At 36.0% G+C, this 20978-nt stretch overlaps 3 protein-coding genes across 11 annotated transcripts in view; 2 read left to right on the forward strand and 1 right to left on the reverse strand.

The window, feature by feature from the left end:
- The window catches only part of LOC134753714 (uncharacterized), a 242851-nt gene that overhangs the window by 84339 nt on the left and 137534 nt on the right, over window positions 1–20978 (forward strand). The window lies entirely within an intron of this gene.
- LOC134754154 (coiled-coil domain-containing protein AGAP005037) overlaps window positions 1–20978 on the reverse strand; it is a 245100-nt gene that overhangs the window by 71392 nt on the left and 152730 nt on the right. The window lies entirely within an intron of this gene.
- Window positions 217–17893, forward strand: LOC134754215 (uncharacterized). Its single transcript, XM_063690384.1, has 6 exons — window positions 217–371; window positions 3329–3449; window positions 8721–8826; window positions 9960–10171; window positions 15081–15144; window positions 16013–17893. Coding segments are annotated over exons 1-6 (2385 nt in total). The 5' UTR covers window positions 217–369; the 3' UTR covers window position 17893.

A 20978-nucleotide genomic window follows, 5' to 3' on the forward strand; every position in this document is an offset into this window, starting at 1 on the left:
TTTTTTACTATAAAGTACAAAGCCATACATTTTCTATGCAATAAACAAATAACCGTTCAAAAACAGACTACCTATATATACTTACATATAAGTCTTTGGCTCTTGACACTTTCAAATGGTTTTCTGCTAAATTGTGCAAATATAGATTGGCTGTACGGTTGTCTTCGACTTGCCGGAGAGAGCGGTAAATTATGTTTTATTTAACTAAGTAAGTATCAAAGAAGATTGTTTCGTGGTTTACAAACACTCAAAGTAATCATAACATTGTTGTGACAGTCGTCAGTTCATGTTTTATTTTTCCACGGTGAGGACACCAGTCACATTTTTCCCTGCGGCATTGAAAAGTTTATTAAACATCAAATCCTGTTGATGTAAGTATCTCCTACTTTCAACTATTAAAACGGTGAAACTCGATTATATAATCCATTATTCACTTCCGTTAGATCTTGTATCAGATCAATAATTAGTGATATGTCATTAATACGGTTTTTATTCGACCGAGCACTTTCATTAATCTCAATTCCGTGACTGCACTGTTTCAGAATTCATGATAGTACATTTCGATGCTAGTGCGGAAAGTATGTTATTACTTCACGAGTACCGAGATATCTTGCCACGAGCCGTAGGCGAGTAGGCTCGTCTACGGCTCGTGGCAAGACTCGGAACGAGTGAAGAATGACATTTCCGCACGTGTATCGAACGACTTTTTTTAATACAGTTGCGAAAAAATAAGAAAAACAACAAGTAAGGAATTCGAAACATCTATATTATTAATTCTGTAACATCATTGACATTATGAAGAGGTGTTTTTTTTTTTTAGCTTTTATTCGACTAGAATGGATTTTGTTATTATTATTGAACCCACTTCAATGAATTTTTTTTCAAATGCATGTTCTATAAGACAGAAAGAATTGTAAATATAAAACATGTTACTATTATTACCTAATTATCGTTATTTACGATTATTTGTGTATCGTATATTTATAAAAACAATATCGAATGTTGTTGAAAGTAGGGGTCGTGTCGTATCAAAAAGGCAAAGAGCTGGCGCGGGATAGGGAAAGCTGGAAGATACTCCACCGACAAGAGAATACCTCTTAAGTTAATGATGATGATCGAATGTTGCCTTTGGAAACTTAAAACATGCTTGCAGTAAGAAAAAACGCCTCTTCTTTGACAGGCGTTCCGGTCCATTCAGACAACTTACCTATTAAGAGGTCGGTGTCGATTTTAGTCGCAAAAATGTAAAATTGATAGATTTAGTCCGTGAAATTTTACACCTTTTGTTACCTAATTGAAATAACAAGTACTGGTTTCTATTAACACGTCTTCTTATCTTACCTTTTATCAGATCAGTTTTTTGAAAACATACTCACTAAATTAATAATGTTTGCTTTTCTGATGGACGTTTAGGTAAACGCGCGTAAAGCACTGATTTTGTCGCTCTTATTTGTAAATTTCGTAAAGTTTGGTCAGCTAAACATGGTAATTTTGTATTACACATATCCTGTACTTGACGTTTATCAGACTACATTTTTATTGTTATGACTTTGAAGTAGTGTAAATGAAAGTTAGACTAAATCGATTTTCTCCAGAAATTACTTCAAAACAAGTGTCAATTTCTTTGAAAATCGAATTAATTTCAACGTAATTTTGATACTTAAACAATCTACAACATTTGCTGAAACTATTTTTGTTCATCAATTTGTATAATTTACCACCATGATTTTTTGATGAATTTTTAAAAACTGCCCCTTCTCTTCATGCATTACCGGTGACGCACGCTCGCGACCTCATTATTAAAAGGCAAGATGAGAAGACGTGCTAATAGAAATCAATACTTGTTATTTAGATATTACGTAACAAAACGTGTATAATTTCAACGACTAAATCTATCAATTTTAAATTTTTGCTCCAAAATCGACTACGGCCTCTACCTATATATAAAAATATAAACGTGTTATAATGATGAAGAGGTAAGTAATGTTGATTACGACGTTTGTCCTTGTGGTGTCCAGATAAACGTACTAAAAGTCCTCGAGGGTGGGGGGTATGCTGAGGGTGTGTTTGGGGGGGGGAAGAAGGTACCTTGTTTGTATTTTTGCTCATATCTCGAATATCTGTACGACTAGCATTATAATTATTTCGGACAAAAGTTTTAGCATAAAATTTCCTACAAATTTGGTTGTTTATTTCTACTCTACGATCAATACTTTAGGAGCTGCAGGCTGTTAAAGTTAACAAAGAGATGAAAATTGACGGTTTAAGAAAACGTCGTTTTTTCGTACTTATCCATCATAAATCAATTTTTTTGTTTAGAAAAAGCAAGCTTAGCGACCTGCTGATGAAACTTAAAAAAACCGGCTAAGAGAATGTAGTTACCCGTCCGTCAAAATAAACTATTTGCAAAAACTCAAAAACGGCTAGACCGATCAGGTTCGCTATATTTTTCATTAAAATTCTTTACTAAGCTATACTTTCACGATTTTTTTCATATTTTTTGGACCCATGGTTCAAAAGTTAGGGGAACTATAGGGGAAAACACTACTTTTTTTCCTTTAGATCGTATATTTCCGAAAATATTAAGTTGATCAAAAATGGTTTTTGAAGACACTTATACGTTTTATAAGACCTATCCAACGACATCCCACACTATAGGGTTGACGTGAAAAAAAAATCATCCCCACTTCATGTAGGGGAGCCACCCTAAAAAATATTTTTTCTAGTTTTTATTTTACGACTGTCAGCTCTCTAACACTAACGATCAGCAAAGTCACCGACGGACAGACGAACAGACAGACGGACATGGCTAGACAGCTGAAATTTGACACCAATATATACATCAGTTACGCTGACAAAGTCGCATTTTACTCTACGAAATTAGTTGCATGACATTAATTTCACCAAAAAATCGTGCAGGGCACGAAACTGATTTGCTTTCATGACATTAATGCATACATTACGAAAATATTAAATTACACGTGAAACTGTTGGTAAAACTACTGTCACGAAATCAATTTAACGCCACTAATTTCGTAATGTAATTCCAGCAAAAAGGCGCATCAATTTATATGCTATAGCTAAATAACTAGGCGCCCGCATCAACGCTGCAGCGGTAATGCTGCAACGGCAACACTGCTGCAGTTGCCATTCGAATGTAACCTTAATTTTACTTGCCATTCAAGTCCCCTGTTGTGTCATTGATTGATAATATTGATATTATTAGTGGTCAACGAGTGATTGGGGTATATTTATATTCCATAACCTAGACAACACCTAAATAAGGGTTAAGATACTTATTCTTAATAATCCCACATTTATATTGCAGGTCAATGATGTTCGGGTGTTGGTGGCGCAATTTGTTAACGTTATTCAGCATATCGGTCATTAGCCTTGCAATCAACAGACCAGTTTACAAGATTGTTCTAAACTCAAAAGGATATGCACAGGTATAGACTTCAGTGACTACATATGCAGGTACATACGTACATAGCACAGGTATAGACTTCAGTGACTACATATGCAGGTACATACGTACATAGCACAGGTATAGACTTCAGTGACTACATATGCAGGTACATAGGTACATAGCACAGGTATAGACTTCAGTGACTACATATGCAGGTACATACGTACATAGCACAGGTATAGTCTTCAGTGACTACATATGCAGGTACATACGTACATAGCACAGGTATAGACTTCAGTGACTACATATGCAGGTACATACGTACATAGCACAGGTATAGACTTCAGTGACTACATATGCAGGTACATACGTACATAGCACAGGTATAGACTTCAGTGACTACATATGCAGGTACATACGTACATAGCACAGGTATAGACTTCAGTGACTACATATGCAGGTACATAGGTACATAGCACAGGTATAGACTTCAGTGACTACATATGCAGGTACATAGGTACATAGCACAGGTATAGACTTCAGTGACTACATATGCAGGTACATAGGTACATAGCACAGGTATAGACTTCAGTGACTACATATGCAGGTACATAGGTACATAGCACAGGTATAGACTTCAGTGACTACATATGCAGGTACATAGGTACATAGCACAGGTATAGACTTCAGTGACTACATATGCAGGTACATAGGTACATAGCACAGGTATAGACTTCAGTGACTACATATGCAGGTACATAGGTACATAGTATAGTGCCCAATTATTTTCCTCAAAATCAATAGCTTATATACATAAAGGAGAGTGTACTACGAAACATGTAATCTAGACACGCGGCAGCGTATCAAGCCAAGTTCAAAATAAGAGAACTGGCGACGCAGCGGCCGTGTGTTAATTTTTGCACAAAATCTTACACAACAGTTAAAAACCAACTGTTTTATGTTAAATTCTTGTTACAAATTTAATAAACAACATGTATGTACGCATGTTTTGAGTTTTTGACTCTATATATGCAGAAATTTTGTATTTTTTTGTAATGCCTGCCGTCAGGTTTTGTACATATGACTCGTTATTAATTTTTAAGTTTTTTTTCCATTTCGACGAAGTTTTCAAGTGATATGGCGTTAGTGTTGTGTTTTAAGAGTTTCTGCTTCATACGAGCCCAATATTAGGGTTCCGTACCAAAAAGGTACAAAAGGGACCCTTATGGTGCGACTCTGTCCGTCTGTCTGTCTGTCTGTCACATTGCTAAATATCTCGAGAACTACTGAGGCTATTGATTTGAAATTACGTAATATAAAATGAATATATGCATAAAAACAGGCTAAATAATACTTATTTCATCTCAAATAATACATATACATTGGTTCTATTACAATAAAAACCAAAAAGCGTAAAATAAAAAAAAATGTTCTTAAAACGACAATAATTAACTTACATACAAACATAAATATTTAAAATACATAATTGTCTTTTGTCAATAACCAATAATTAACTACTGCCTAAAGGTCTCGTTTAACTTGCCCCGTAAACAAGTCTGGCAGTCATGAGTCGAACAAAAAATATACCCTCATATATTCCTATTACTAACCAATTAAATCTAAACCTTACGTTAAGACCATTAGGGTCGATTCTTAGTTTTATTCTTGTATTTAATTTTAGTTCGCATGAAAATGCAATTGCTTATTGTTAAACATTATCATAAGTGCTTGCTTATTGCGTTATTTGTAAATAATTACTTTAAGTTAGTTATTTATAAGTTGTCTTATAAGTGAAATTTCTGTAATTTCTTAGACAATAAATTTCTTTAAACCGAAATTTGGAATAGTTATGAACAACGCTAACCCAAACACATTGGAAATGTAATTTTTTAATATTATTTTTATTAATTATGAAAAATGCGGGGCGAAATTTCAAAGTCTAGTTACTAGGTCGAGTAGAATATCATTTGAAAGAGCCCGAATTGAACATAACTAAACAATAGGCTAGATGACAAATTTTTATTAATGGTATCAATCGATCAGGTTTATTTTCAGGATCAAATGTCTATAGGAGACCCATAAAGTCAGAAATGATAGTCAAAGCCGTAGTCGTACTTCACTTGCGAAATGCTTCTAACAAAACGATAAGTGAACGTGACGTCAAGTTCACTGAGAGCCCATTTTGAATGTTTTGCGTTTTTGTCGATGAAATATTGCGTTAATGTATATAGTTGCTGTACATTTTTTTTGGATAAAATGTAAGGAATCGAATGATACCCTTACTTTTTTCCTTTTTGGAAAATTACTCAAATTTTGAAACTTTCAAGTCCTGTATTTTTGTATTATTTCCATATATTATTTTAATAGGTATCTACATTATTGTGATAAATTGCTCATTTGCTATCTATGTTACTAGATTTTGTTATAAAATTCAACAATTCAACATGTGTCATCATCCCTATTTTTTATTTGTTTTTCATAAAAAAAATGACTTATGGAGGAAAATGTAAAAAAAATACCATCCCCCCCTATCTCCGAAGTTTACCAAAGAAAATTTATGAAATTTTTACATAATAATAACATTATCATAAATATGACAGAAAAAATATAATCACACTTTTATCTTGAAAACTTTTTTTAAAATTATTGTTTAATTTAATTTGCAATTTAAGCCCATTTGCGGTTGTTCGTTATACTTGAAATGTCAATGAGATTACACTAAAAACACCTTCTTTCAAATAAAACTCAAATAAAATTGTTGAAATCGGTTCACATGATAAGGAATTATCCATGAAAAACCAACATACAACAAGGTCGCGCAAATTAGTTAGCCAATTTGCCGATAGATGGCGCTGTACACAATTAGGCTTAGTATACTTCTGGTCAAGTCTTTCCTGATTCTATTTACATGAGAAAATTTAAAGTTTGTACGGAACCCTCGGTGCACGAGTTAAACGAACTCGCACTTGACCGGTTTTTTTTTAATGGATCGTAATTCGAAGCAGTTGGGAGGAATAAGGTGTTTTTCCACAAATTCGATATTGTTGACTTAGTTAGTACCTGACTACTTTATTGCTTTCTTGGATAATGGTAGATGTGCTTTCGACTTCAGTTTACTATTTTGCATTTTTGTTAGATCTTTACGCGTACTCACTCATCACCCGTAAATAACTCGAATCCCGTAAAATTAAAATTAAAAGTCATAATTCTTGGGGTTAAAGAGGGCATTGTACGTTCAAAGAACAAATAAGTTTTTTGTCAAAATGTTCAATTTTAATACAAGCCTTTATCGTTGGCTGTGTACTTTTGTTTCAACACGCAACTTATACTCATTGAGACAATTCTAACAAACCCAAACGCAATTAGGTTGCGTTGTTTTATCACATAGTTCCTATGGCCACCTCCTGTGTCCATCATTAGTACATTCGCGCGCGGCGTCACCCGCTGCTGGCGGAGAGCACCGCGCGCACGCGGGCGCACGCGCAGGCGCCGGTCGCGCGCGCGCACGCTCTGCTCAACTCCGTGCTCGAGGCACACCCGGAGTGTGATTTATTTGTGAGTGCAATCGGACGACTGATGATTGAGTGTAAGAGAGTGATAGAGCGAGAGATGCCTGTAAGTAGTATTATATAAGTATAATTAATATTGTTTTGAAAATACTTTTGTACCCAATGTATAAATACTGTCTCCCAATTTGTGCCGCTGTGGCTCTAGCTGTTAAGGTACAATTGTCAACTTAAATAATAAATAAATAAATAAATAAATTAGAAGTAGGTGACAGTCCAAAATATTTCATTGTCACCCAGCTTACACAATTATGTATGTGAAGTTTAAGTTCAATAAAATAATGGGAAGTGGGTTTTATTTAGCTTGCAAGATTACGAAAAGTCACATGACTATTTCATCTTGCTGCGTATAGGCAAAGGGTGGAGGGTAGAGAGGAATTGGGTGCGCAGGACGGAGTAATCTTCTTACCAACAATTTATTTGTAAAAACTACGTCGCTCGTCGTTGTAAACGGACTTGACGGACGGATTTTGAGTTTTCCGTCGTTAAAAGCGGTCGGACGTTATAAGCGGAGTCGTAAATAAACGCTTGTACTTTCATAGTAGCTCATACTAGAACCAAACATGTGGCTATACTTACGTCGCTATAACCGGTTGGTTGTTATGTGCGAAGTCGTACTAACCGGACTCTACTGTACATACAAAATACACAATATACAGAACATGAACTGAATGTAAATATGACTATTGACTACATTCATTTTATCAAAATATAACGGTTTACCAGAAACTAAGGTCAAAGTAAAAAATGTTACGTTAGTCCCCGCTATCCCCTACTTTCTTGTTTACCAAATTCTTCCCTACTTTCGCGCAAGCTAGATTTCCAATATATCAAGACCCCTGAGCTAACTGCCTTTAGGCCTCCTTATTCCAGCAAACGTTGATCAATCCTGTTATTCCTGTTCATGTTAGAACTTAAAAGAATAAACTTCGAAATGCACGGTCCTAGCTGACAAATGTGTCCTAAAGTCCCCCATTCATACTCCAACAATGCAGTTTGCCACGCAGGACTGCGGAATAGGATATAGCTCACACACTTCCTACATTGCAGTCCTACCTACCAGAGGACCTACCACGAAAGACCAAAATCGAAATTTCTCTCTCTGCCTTTTTATCGCTCTTGCGATAAACTAGAACATCTAGTGATAAAGAGGCAGATAAAGAAATTACGCTTTTCGTTTTTCGAGGTAGGCCCTCGTGTAGGTGCTCTTGCAATTCCGTTATGTGCTATTTCTAAAAATAATAATAGCTATTTTTTTGATTTCTGATCACATACACAGCTAATTCCTTTATATGTTTCAATAAAATCTGCTAAGCCCGTGTTTTTCATTGTAAACAAAATGGCGGACTGGCGGACTGCAGTCCTGCATTAACATTCACGATCCAATTCGCTACATGACAGTCCTGCTACGCAGGAGGTCATATCAAACTTGTAGGATTTGTAGGACCCTAGAGGCATCCTACCTGGGTTTTGTAATGGTTTTGTAGACCGCCATGTAGTCCGCGACCCCATTTACAATCCAACATAATGAGGGGGACGGCGAGGCGGACTACGATGTAGGAGTGTGAATGGGGGGCTTAAGTAGAATGTAAATCCCGCTTAACAGTTTCGCGCGCTTCGTTCGTCGCTCGATTGCCATGTAATTAGTATAAATCTTATGCATTAGCTAAAACTATAAACATTGTTATTTAAAAATGAAATGGAATATGTACATTGATTAATAAACAAGATTTATTTGATTCCAGTTCATTCAATATGACATCGACGTTCCGCCGTTGAGTGAGTTCACGCTGTGCGTGTGGGTGCGCGTGACCAGCGTCGAGAACGACCAAAGCATTTTCACCTACATTGGTGAGAGCATCTGCGCAACTTGAATCCTTAAGCGATAAAAACTTATAAGCATTTACTTATTTGTACAGCGTCGCTAAGTTACTTTAGAGATTAAAATTAATAAAAAAAAAGTGCACCGACCAAATTGAAACCGCACGTGAAGTGTGAAGCAAGCGAAATTGCGCCATACGCGCTAATTTGACCCCCTTTCTCTGTTCTTGTTTCGAGTAAGTTCAATGTTGCTCAGTGGATAATCAGAGGGTCATGCAGAACCTATAATAAATCATTCACTCAAAGAAGGGTGGGCTAATTGGCCCATTTGACCATTAAGGGCAAGCGGTATGTCACCAGATAGGTTATTCCAAGATGTAAAACTTTTACTATGGCAGGTACATCTTTGTGTCAAAAAAGTTATCACCGCAAAAAAGTAGCGTGAGTTGAAACGTGACTACCTATATATAGTTTTTTTTCGATACTAAGTTTCTGTGTCGCAGATCATGAACATGAAGGTTTTGTTATTCCATGATTTTGTGTGACGATATTTTAGTTTTTTATTCGTTTTCTTATGTTTTATTGTCATATTTTTTAAGCAGAGATTTGACAAGTCGTATCGTACGTAAAAAAAAATGGAGTATATTAAAAAACCTTTCCTATTATGTGTCGCTTATTCTTATTGGTTCATGGGTCAGTATCCATTAAAATCTGCCCATCTTCCTTAGGACGGAATTTCTAGTGTAATTAATACTGTGAACGTAAATAAATACCATCATTCTCACATTATTTACATTAACTTATATCATGAATGTATTCATGCGTCTCTTTAGATGATAATGATATTATAAAATGTATTTTTGTGGTACAGTCAAGTGTATAAACATGGATACAGACAACTTACTCAAAAATATGTCCCGCTTTGGGACATATTTTTGAGATGATTAGTGCACCCATATTTTTAAAGTTGACGTACAAGTAATTATCACAGTAGCGTTTAACACTTGATAAACGCGATTACTGTCTGCCTGTTTATGATAAATGAGGTTGTATTAATAATTAATGAATAATAAGCAACTTCACGGTCCAATAATTGTTTTTTCCCCGAGTTAATCATTTGTTGCATTGCACGCATTGCACTGCAAATACTTGTACATTTTCAGGTACCGACGATAAACGTATTATGCGCTTATGGCTGGACTCGGTAGGTCGGCAGTTGAGGATCTCATTAGAGCATGACCGCGTGACGTCGAGTGCAGACGTGGAGTTCACGGCAGGCGCGTGGCGGGACGTGTGCGTGTCCTACCAGTCAGATCACGGTGCATGGGCTTTGTATGTCGACGCCAAACTCTTATTGTGCGAAGGTTCACAAAATGTAAGTATCAGTATAAACGGATTAAGTAAGCGTTGCGAAGACGTGCGTCACAACAACATTTCAAGTGTAATATTTTAATGTTTTTTGTTTTAATGTTTATTTGGGCACAAACGGTACAATAATTCTTACAGACCGTAATAATTCATACAATATTTCCCGCCGCAACATACAATAAGCCGCTGCAATAATTCTTACAACAATGGGCCGATTAATTTTCATGCATTAATGTTGTATATCTGTGACAAAACTGCGTATGTGGACAGAAAGGTAAGTATGTCGCTTTGGGTAAGTATGTCGAATAACTATGGGGCTGATTTTGTAAATTACAAAAATGTTCAGATCTTTGAAACCTTTCCGACCTATGTTCAATAGTAATGAATAAGTAGACCTATGAGTGCATGCTTTGCAATGCAACCTTGTTCAAATTTTTTCGTTCTTGATTGTACAAAAAATCTGCGAATTAAACTTGCAATTGTCCGATTATTGTACTATGAGGGTGGCTAAGTATATGGTTTACCTGGTGCAGTGCGGTTGATGAAACGTTCTTTCCTTAATTGAATTACGGCCTTACGCCACAGACACTGTTACTTGGATATATTTCCCCCTTCTTATATTAGCAGCTAATGCTACTTAATGAAACGAGGTAAATCTATACCTTAACGAAACAAAGTATGTAAGTATAAATATAAACAGCTTTTCAAATAAAATCGAAAAATGCCTATACCTACAATCTACATGATGCTTTGATGTCAACATTTTTGACCGTATACCGTAAGGTCGGGGTACTTTAGCCCTTACAAGGTTACTTTGTCCACTCATGAAAAACCCATTTATTGAATTAATAAATTCTTAAAAACGGCACTAAACGCTTACACAAAAACAGATTAATCACATAATGTCGTTTTTAAGAATGTATCAATTCAATAATAGTACATTATGATACAAGTGTGCTAAGTTGGTCATTACACACAAGGCAATATTGTGCGCGCGAGCTGTAAGCGAGTGCGCAATAAGAAAGCCGATGTGTGTAATGACCAATGTACACGCGTTTCATACGGCGTTTTTCAACACACTTGCGAGGAAAAAATAAAACTTATACTTACATGTGAGTTTCAACGGTAACCCAATTCGGGTATACAATGGACACTTAAAACTAACTAAGAAACACTTAACTATTATACTCGTACATAGCAGCTATCTGTAGGTACAGAGGACACAGTATCATAAAGAATATAATTCAAAGAAATCCTTTAGTGAATAAAATTCATTCTTAATAAGCCAGTTTTTTAAACTAGGTACGCATAAATTATATGCCATCTAACATTTTCAATTCATCTGGAAGCTGATTAAAGACGCGAATGGCAGTAATATATGTGCTTTTATCGTAAGTTTTATTATTGACGAGGTAGTTTTAAATTATACTTATATTGAGAGCGAAGGTTGTCGCGGAGGGAAGCGAATGTTGTGAAATAATTCTTGTCTTAATAAATTTACAGAATTTGTATATATATATATATATATATATGCCAGTTAAAGTTAGAAAACCTTTGTCCTTGAAAACATTTCTCAATGATTGTCTGTAGATCATACGATAGATAGTTGTTAAGCACCTCTTTTGCAAAATGAATGAGGACTGCACGTCTACGGAATTACCCCATTATATGACACCGTACGTCAATAGAGAATATATGTTTGCGTAGTACGCAATAATAACAACATCTTGAGAACACGTTTCGGATAATATAGATAATGCGTAACATTGACTGGAAATTTTGCTATTGATCTTCTCTAAATGATGTTTCCAGGTCAGTTGAGGATCTATTGATAAACCTAAAAAACTTATATTGTCTACTTCTTCCAGCAAAGTGCCTGACTCCATCACATTCAAATTTATCGGAATTTGTTTATAGTTCCTGAACTGTATAAGTTTAGTTTTTGTTAAATTTACTTTTAAGTTTATTGGTTTTAACCAACTGACGACTTTCTTTACAGTGTTACTAATATCTGTGCAAAAAGTATCATCTATTGTTTCACTACAAAATAAAATTGTTACATCGTCGGCAAACGTAACACGAAATTCCTCGATAATATTTGATAATTCATTGACATAGATAAGGAATAAAAGAGGCCCTAAAATACTACCTTGAGGAACGCCCAGATTTACAGCTATATGTCCTGATTGAAATTTTTCAACAGTTTTTGTATCTTCATTATAATTATTGATTACCGTCGCTTGTTTCCTGTTGGTAAAGTAGCTTTTAAATAATTTTAAGGCATTTCCGCGGATACCTAAGTGTTCTAGCTGTGATAGTAAGATGGATCGTCAAACGCCCTGCTCATATCGAGGAAGAGGCTAACGCAGGTTTTTTTTTGTTATTAACTGCATCCCAAATATACCCAAAAGTTTTAAATATTGCCAATGAAGTGGATTTACCTTGCTGAAATCCAAATTGGTTTAGATTGCATGATGTCCAGAAGTTTTTTTATTCTTTTTTTATTATAAACTGATCGGCGATTGGCCCTAGTCACACCTGATGGAAAGTGAAGACAGGGCCTAAGATGGAGCTCACCGGTTCAGTATCAGCCTACTTAATCTTGTTTTAAAGAGACCGAGGTCATATTGATCAGGGAATACAGATGGCGGGAGCGCATTCCATTCCTTAGCCGTCCGTACCAAAAAGGAGGAGGCAAAACGTTTCGTCCGAACGAATGGAATGTGGACCACGAACGGGTGCATTCGCTCCCCGCGCCTGGATGTCCGATGATGGAAAGGGGAAGGTGGGAACAGGTCGTGTAGTTCCTGTGCGCACTCCCCGAAATGTATCCGATAGAACACCGATAGGCAAGCGACTCGACGGCGATGCTCAAGGCGCTGTATCCTTGACTTGACAGATGGGTCATCGCCAAAGAGTCTATGAGCCCGGCGCTCTATGGAGTCCAGGGCCGCCAGCTGATATTTGGCAGAACCGTCCCATAGGTGGGAGCAGTATTCCATGCACGAGCGTACCTGTGCTTGGTATAGGGAGAGAAGCTGATTCGGCGTGAAATACCGCTTCACCTTAAATAGGACACCAAGTTTTTTGGCAGCAGTTTTAGCCCTAGACTCAATAGTCGACCCGAAGTTTAAGTTTGATTTTTAACTTAGACCAAGAAGCTCTAAAGTGTTGGTCACGGGAAGGGACACATTTCGGAAAGTGGGACCCAAGGTGAACTGGCTCCGTTTTGCGGTGAAAAGACACGCCTGTGTTTTAGTGGCGTTGAATCCAACCAAGTTGGCCTCGCCCCATTCGGACACGGCATCCAAGGACAGATTCCATCGCTCCACCTTGGTCTCCCTGAGGATCTTGGTGTCAGCTTCACTGACCCTCGCGTCATCAAGGTATCTCTCCGTAACCGTGCTGTCATCCGCGTACCCAAAGATACCGGGCTTGAGCAGATCGTTGATGTGCAGCAGAAAGAGGGTCGCGAGAGGACTGAACCCTACAACAGAGTAATGTAAAATTTTGTTACTTAGATATTGTAATGTATGGGATATTATGAAATAAAAATGTCTTTAACTCAAACACATGTAGATCCTAAACTACTGAAAATTGTAAGCTGAAAGTTTGAACATAGATTAATTATAATAGGTATAAGTTAATTATAAAATAAAATTTAAAAATATTAACCCTTTGGGGGTGAAAGGGGGGGAGTGAAAGTTTGTATGATTACAAAGAAAAACGACAAATTTGTACCTAAACAGGGCAAAAACCCATGGAAAAATCATTAAAACATTATATTTTTACTTTTAAAATGCCAAATTCAGTATTTTTGTAAACATTTTTAATGACTTTGACTTTGGCCTTAGTTCCATTTGTATGGAAATCGTCACGGCCACGCGATGTATATTTTTTTCTTATACGATTTTTTTTATTAATACCTATTTTAAAGTGATATTTTCTTATGGAGAATAAATGGGCTACATTGTCCAATCTTATTTAGTGCAAATCGCCACACTGTGATTGTAATAGCCAAAATTGTCGCAAAAAATTATATTACACTTTTTTTTTTGTACAAAAATCACTTTTTTTGAATGGAAAGGTATAATAATTATTGCCAAAATGAATTCCTCGTCCCCAAATTATACGAAAATGATATATTACTTGCCCTAGTTGCTTAGAGCAGGAAGAAATATAGCATAGATTGGACCTGGGGAGCCGACCCTTTCCCCCTCCCTTTTTGGGGGGTAGGTCCGGTACGATCTCGTGGCTACCGGACCAAATCGGCTTTGTTTGACCTAAGGAACAATCGTGCCAAGCGGCATCGCCTGAGACTAAAGTGCATACTCGAGGTGTTTCCTTACCCTACTAATTAGCATGGTATAACAATATTATATCGTGAACCTGTGAACAGCATGATGACGTAGGCTTGTGTCAGTCACGTGGTTCGCGAGTCTCGGAAGAGAGTACCAGGCGGAGTTTATTATTATACCATGATATTTAATTAGGAAACACAATTCCCGGATGAGGGTGCCACTGGACGGTCGATGCAGTCTTAATATATGTATGTGTGAGTTCTGCAACCGTACACCGTACCTACCCCGCGGCGCAGACATTAACTTTGAATGTCTGACCTGAGGTCACGGGTGATCTCCATGGTACCTAAAATAGGGTACGGTCGTATTTTTAACTCTTTAGGGGCGCCGTCACTGTTGCCATTATTCTGTGTATGGCGTTTTATGCGCCAAAAGTTGCTGGACATATTTCGAGCTCAAATTAAACGAAACAAATTATTTAATACGAAACGTCAATTACACCTGTTATTGAACTCCTATTTTTGAATTATTATAAACAAATCTTCATCACTTTACAATCACTTTAAAATATAAAGAAGTAACCAAGTATTTAATTTTTAACAATTTTTTTCACAGCTTCGAGGTTTTGAAATTCCAGGAAAGGGAAGTTTGATAATTGGATATGGGACGTCCGAAAGAGGTAATATTTTTATAAGTGATTACGCTCATAGGTATATATTTATTAAATACAAAAACACGGCAATGCATTTTTTTGCTACTTTCGGAAAAAATACCTATTCCCATAAAATATTAACACATTAAAGCAATTTCGCATTATGTCAAAGAACTATCGAATGATGTGCTGTTTTTTAATATTTGCAGATATATATCTATATTGCGGAACGCTCCAAAACCATTATGTCAATTTGAGAGTTTTAATAATTTTTTGACTTCGGTTAACGCGATAGTTACTCATGAAATAAAACTCTCATCATTCTGAGTATAATATGTTTTGAAAACATGTGTCCCGCCGAGTTTGTTGCCGGTCCCATATTGGGATACCCTCCTACAATTTAGGAGGGAATTAAATCTTCTCAGGACCGAGGTGTAGGGTTGGAGCCGGCGTAGTTTTGTATCGCGTATATATATATATATATATCTTTACTTGAAAATAGTTGTATTATATAACTAGCCTTATGAACCGATTTTGCATGTACAACCAGCCTTAAAGTTTATAGTCTATGATATTTCATTATTTTTAGTATGTGGGTATTTTTGCACTTTGTAGTTTTTTCTCAGTCACCCGTTGACCACGAACGCTGTAAAGGGTTCGAAACGTCGGGATGTATTATAAATTCCATATACGCGATATAATCCGTTTTCATAGTTTTATTTCAAGCTTTTTTTTATAATAAAATATTCTGAATTCATTGGAATTTTTTACAAAATGTTTGATAAGGCTTGTTGAGTCTATCGTAGTTGATTCTATAAGAAATTAGTATTAGATACGGTCACTGTAATCTGGTGGCCAAAGTTTTTGTAAAATGATCATCGCCTGCTTTCTTCAGGTTTTCCTACTGGGCTGTCAGGAGAGATATACGGTGCATCTATGATATTATTATCAACAATTGAACGGAACATCACCATGGGCATAAATAAGTGGAAAAGACTAAAAACCACTAAGAAAAACAAGTTTGCAGCTATAAGTGAGCAAGAAGATCAATATATTGTTCTGGGCGATTTACAAAAGGATGACATACAGACTGAGATTCCGCATACCATAAACAAGGAATATGAAATTTTCTCTTCCGATGTTACTAGTCAACAGCTCGAAGATAGCATGAAGGTAATTTCTAGACATTCTTCACATGTTAGTACACCGAGAAATGAACAAAAACATGAATTTTCAATTGATGAAAACATTACATCTAATAAAAGAAATAGCGCAAAAGATTTTAAAACACACCGCGGCATAAAAAAAGAGTTAACCGGTAGCGGTACACAAGATTTACCAATAGTGTTTGAATATGAAACACCGCCGACCATCAGTGCGTTAACTTCCGATTATTCTATCAAAAATTCAGACAGAGAAAAGACAGCGAGTAAGAACAAGCATGACGACATAATGATATCGGATGTCGAGAAACCTCCACCACCTGAACACGATACTAAGGTTTATGGACAGTGGACGAGTTCGAAATTTGCGAGCAATGTTTTAAGTTATTTGAAAAATATGAACTTTAACACAAACAAAAAACAGAAGAAAGTAATTTCAACTTTTTCTGATGGAAAATTCAGTGATTTGTACCCATATCCATCTGAATTGTCACATACTATAATACGGCCACCAATAAATTACAAAAAAAAAATACATAGTACAAAAAGGCGTCATTATATTACAAGAAGAGATATTAAGGAACATCAAATTAATGTGCAAATTATTAACCCAGTTGAAAGTGACATTAATTTTCCTTTGAAAAATGTTGACCCTAAGCTTATAGAAGTAACGAATAGGGGAGAAGCAAACATAAAATTAACATTACAGAAAAGCGAGGAAAATAACACACCCTTTGCTTCAGAGGAAACGAGTGATTCAAAGAACTTGTTACACAAACGTCAGTTAGATGGCATAATAAACACATCTGAAAGGCATAGAGGCAGTAACATGATGAAAATTCTTCCATTTCTGAAATCAAAAGAATATTTTGTGAACAACCGTCATACTCAATCAAAAAATACTAAAACTAATCAACCTTTTTCCATTGGCCTATCAAGCGATGACCAATGGAGTGAGTTTTATCAAAGAATAGCAAATAAAGCCGATACGCACAAACATATGCAAGGTAGTAACGGCGATAGACTAACAGCTGACCGCGCTCTGGCTAAGGAAGTGTCCAATCAGGCTAAACAAAATATTTACAACGTTCCCCTTTTAAAATATAAACAGGACCCAATTACGCCAACAAGTAATAACATTGCGGTTACAGTGGTAAATGACTATGATGGCAAACAGGCAAGTAATCAAATCAATTTTAACAAACAAGTTAAACTAGGAAATGCATTAAATGAACGATTCATTGGTTTTGATGTGCACCAAATTAAAAATACTTTCTTAGGTGGAGACGATTCGATTCCAGATATTAATAGATACCGATCTAAATCGAATTCAAAGATAGAAAATATTCCGGCATCGCTTGAGACGAGGGTCTGCAAAAACGTTGAATTGTACGTACACGAAGATGGAAGCATAGGCAAAAGCAAAATTGAATCGCCTGTTCAGAGGAGAAACATTGGCATGGAGTTTGTTGTGCAAAGTTACAAAAGATGTTCAGCTAACGAATCACCTCTAAAAGATCCCTTTATACTCATTGATTGGATAAGAACTCCAGTAAAACTGTTTGGGGGTGCGTATGCTAAGAAAACCAAAGATTTGTGTGGATATTTTTGATTACTTTTTTATTAATTTTCGTAGTCTATTTAGTTTATTTATAATAAAACTGGCCTACCTTGCGCGTCTAGTAAAACAGGCTAATGCGCTAAAAATATAATTTCACAAACATTTGCGTGTTTCATTTGGGCACACCTAAATTGGCTACCAACTCACGGAATGCCAATAAAATATAATTCAAACACTCAGGGATGTTGCCACATGTTGAATTTTAATACTATTATAAAATAATAGTGAATATTCTTAGCTTTGTTTTTGTTACTTAAGTAACTTGGTTTGTAGTATTTTTTTCATAACACTTGCGCAGTAAGCATGTTATTTCACGCAAGTGCAGCGGGACGTAAAGTAAATTTTACTCCCACGGGAGTTATAGCTTTTTTAAATTATGTCACTAACCCATGGGTATTTTCACTTAAAAGTGTACCATTTACTTTTTTCGAAAAAAAAAACATTTACTTTTGTGTTAGTTCTACTCAGGATCACGAGGACTATCGATTTAAAAAGAAAAAAAATAAGTACCCAAAAAAAATTACAGCTGAAACGCATTTTCACATACATTTTGTATGGAACGTTACAAAACTTACACCCAAAATTTGTATGAAAAACTGGGGAGAATATTTTTCTTTGTCTCATTCAATAAGTACTCATGACTGTCTAAATAACCCAGAAATTGATGGTTTTTCGAAAAAAAAGTAAATGGTAGGTACCATTTTTTCTGAAAACCCCCTCATACGAACCAAGTAAGTAAACACTTTATTGTACGAAAAACTAAGGAATCATGGGTTACATCAGATAAAACAAATAAAAGTAGTACAAAGGCGAACTTATCCCTAAGAGGGGTCTCTTCTTTCTAAGTAAAAAAACTTGTTAAAAGTCAAGATATAAAATGAGCTATACTTTCAAAATATTTAAGATTATAATTTAATCGTTTTGTTTATGTTTAAAAATATTTAATTTGATTAATGTAATAGCTGTTTAATTAATAACAGGAGGCCTTTGCCCAGCAGTGGGACACTAAATTAGGCTAGTAACAAAAAAATTGTTGTTTAATAGTAGTTGTAAAAAAATCTGAGTTACCCTCTAGTCGCGCCTAAATAAGTTTTACTTCAAAATAAAACGACAGAAAAATTATATCTAACTACCGAACCTGCTAGCAAAAATTCACGAAAATCGGTTAAAAGATGCGTCTTGTAGAGGAAAACATCCAGACATACGAAAGTATTTTTGCTCAAGCGAAACGGATGTCCGGATGTTTTCCTCTAGATGTCGCATTTCTTAATTAATTTTCGTGAAATTTTTCGAACAGGTTCGGTGTTAGATTTAATTTTTCTGTCGTTTCGTTTTTTGAAACATGTTCAAAATGGTAGAAATTGGCATAAAGGACTTAAGTGCCCGTAGCGTCTATGGAACTTAAGACCATTGTGAGTTCGCTGTGATAATGACTCAACAATGCATGCATTTATTATTTTGACATTTTTTAAACTTGTGAAACTTATCGTGAGGTCCACAGCTCACAGAGCCACTAGTTTTATCATAGCATATTTTGCTCAAAAAGTATCTTAATATAATTATGTAAATACTTAATAACAAGCGAGGTAAAGATAAAATTACGATTTTTATTCGTAATTAACAAAAGTAATACCATAACTTAATAATTAAAGGAAAAATTGAAGGGAAGCGTGGTAGCGGTAGAAGGCGCACATCATGGACTGGAAATATAAAAGAGACTGGTTGGAAGTGAAGAACATAGATACTTACACTAATTCGCATGACTGAACATAGAGAGACATATAGACATATGGTCGCCGACCTCCTGGACAGAGATGGCACGTGAAGAAGAAGAATACCATAACAAAAGTATAAACATGCCATAACCCATAAAATCGTATTTACCGGTTTTTGGTAACCTTACTGGGTAAAATGGTAATTTACTGGGTAACCGGTACAGATGCAGTGCATAATTGTTTGCCCTCGTATTTTCACGGAAACGCACTAGTCAGTCTCTGTACAAAGAGTACTAAGGGTGACAGAAGTAGCATGACAAATACGAACGTTTACGAGAAAATACGATGGCAAACAATTAAGCACTACACCTGTAATGTGTTATGATACGAAAAATTACAAATACCCTAGGTATGACCCTAGAAATGATTAAAAAAAATAGTTATGTAAGCTGGTAGGTAGGTACCTACTATAAAGCCGTAATAGTATACATAGGTATATGCAATATGTAAAACAGATGCCGTTCTAAATTGATCTAGATCTGATGATAAGGCTGAGACAAAACGGTTCACGGCCAACCACCTATTAACATGCGGTATTGGGCATTACTAAACAACCGCTTCAACCCAAGAGAAAGAGCGCTGATGTTATTGAGTAACATGAAGGCATCGGTACAACACCATCAGAAATTCGGGAATAGTTAAATAAATAAATATATAATACACAACTCGATCGAGTTACATGTAACTGTAACTGTAACATATATATAGGTACTTACCTATACATAAAAAACCGGCCAAGTGCTAGTCTGACTCGCGCACGAAGGGTTCCGTACCATTACGCAAAAAACGGCAAAAAAATCACGTTTGTTGTGTGGGAGCCCCACTTGAATATTAATTTTATTCTGTTTTTAGTATTTGTTGTTATAGCGGCAACAGAAATATTTACATCAACTGTGAAAATTTCAACTGTCTAGCTATCACGGTTCATAAGATACAGCCTGGTGACAGACAGATGGACAGACGGACAGCGGAGTCTTAGTAATAGGGTCCCGTTTTTAACCTTTGGGTACGGAACCCTAAAAATGAATTCACTGTACTGTGCAGCAGAATTTAAATAAATATTTAGAGAAGTAAGGAATTATAAGGTAGGCATATTTAGACGATGTAGGAAATAATTAGCCTCGCAAGAGAAGCCAGTATTTTCGCAATTCACTCTTCAGTCTGATTGGCGTCTGTGGCAATATTAAACCATACAAAATCTAGTTACGCAGCGTACTAAGCCGAGGACCGCAGCCACGAAGCTCTGTTATTTTGCAGCGTAAACGCCAGTAGTTTACTGTAATTTAGTAGAGTTCGAGGTAT

Source organism: Cydia strobilella, chromosome Z (assembly GCF_947568885.1).
Source record: "Cydia strobilella chromosome Z, ilCydStro3.1, whole genome shotgun sequence".
NCBI classification, from domain to species: Eukaryota; Metazoa; Arthropoda; class Insecta; order Lepidoptera; family Tortricidae; genus Cydia; species Cydia strobilella.

Excerpts from the sequence above, each read along its gene's own strand:
- LOC134754215 (XM_063690384.1), top strand. Across the intron at positions 3,450-8,720 it reads ACTCAAAAGGATATGCACAG|TTCATTCAATATGACATCGA; the intron begins GTATAGACTTCA and ends ATTTGATTCCAG. Across the intron at positions 8,827-9,959 it reads AAGCATTTTCACCTACATTG|GTACCGACGATAAACGTATT; the intron begins GTGAGAGCATCT and ends GTACATTTTCAG.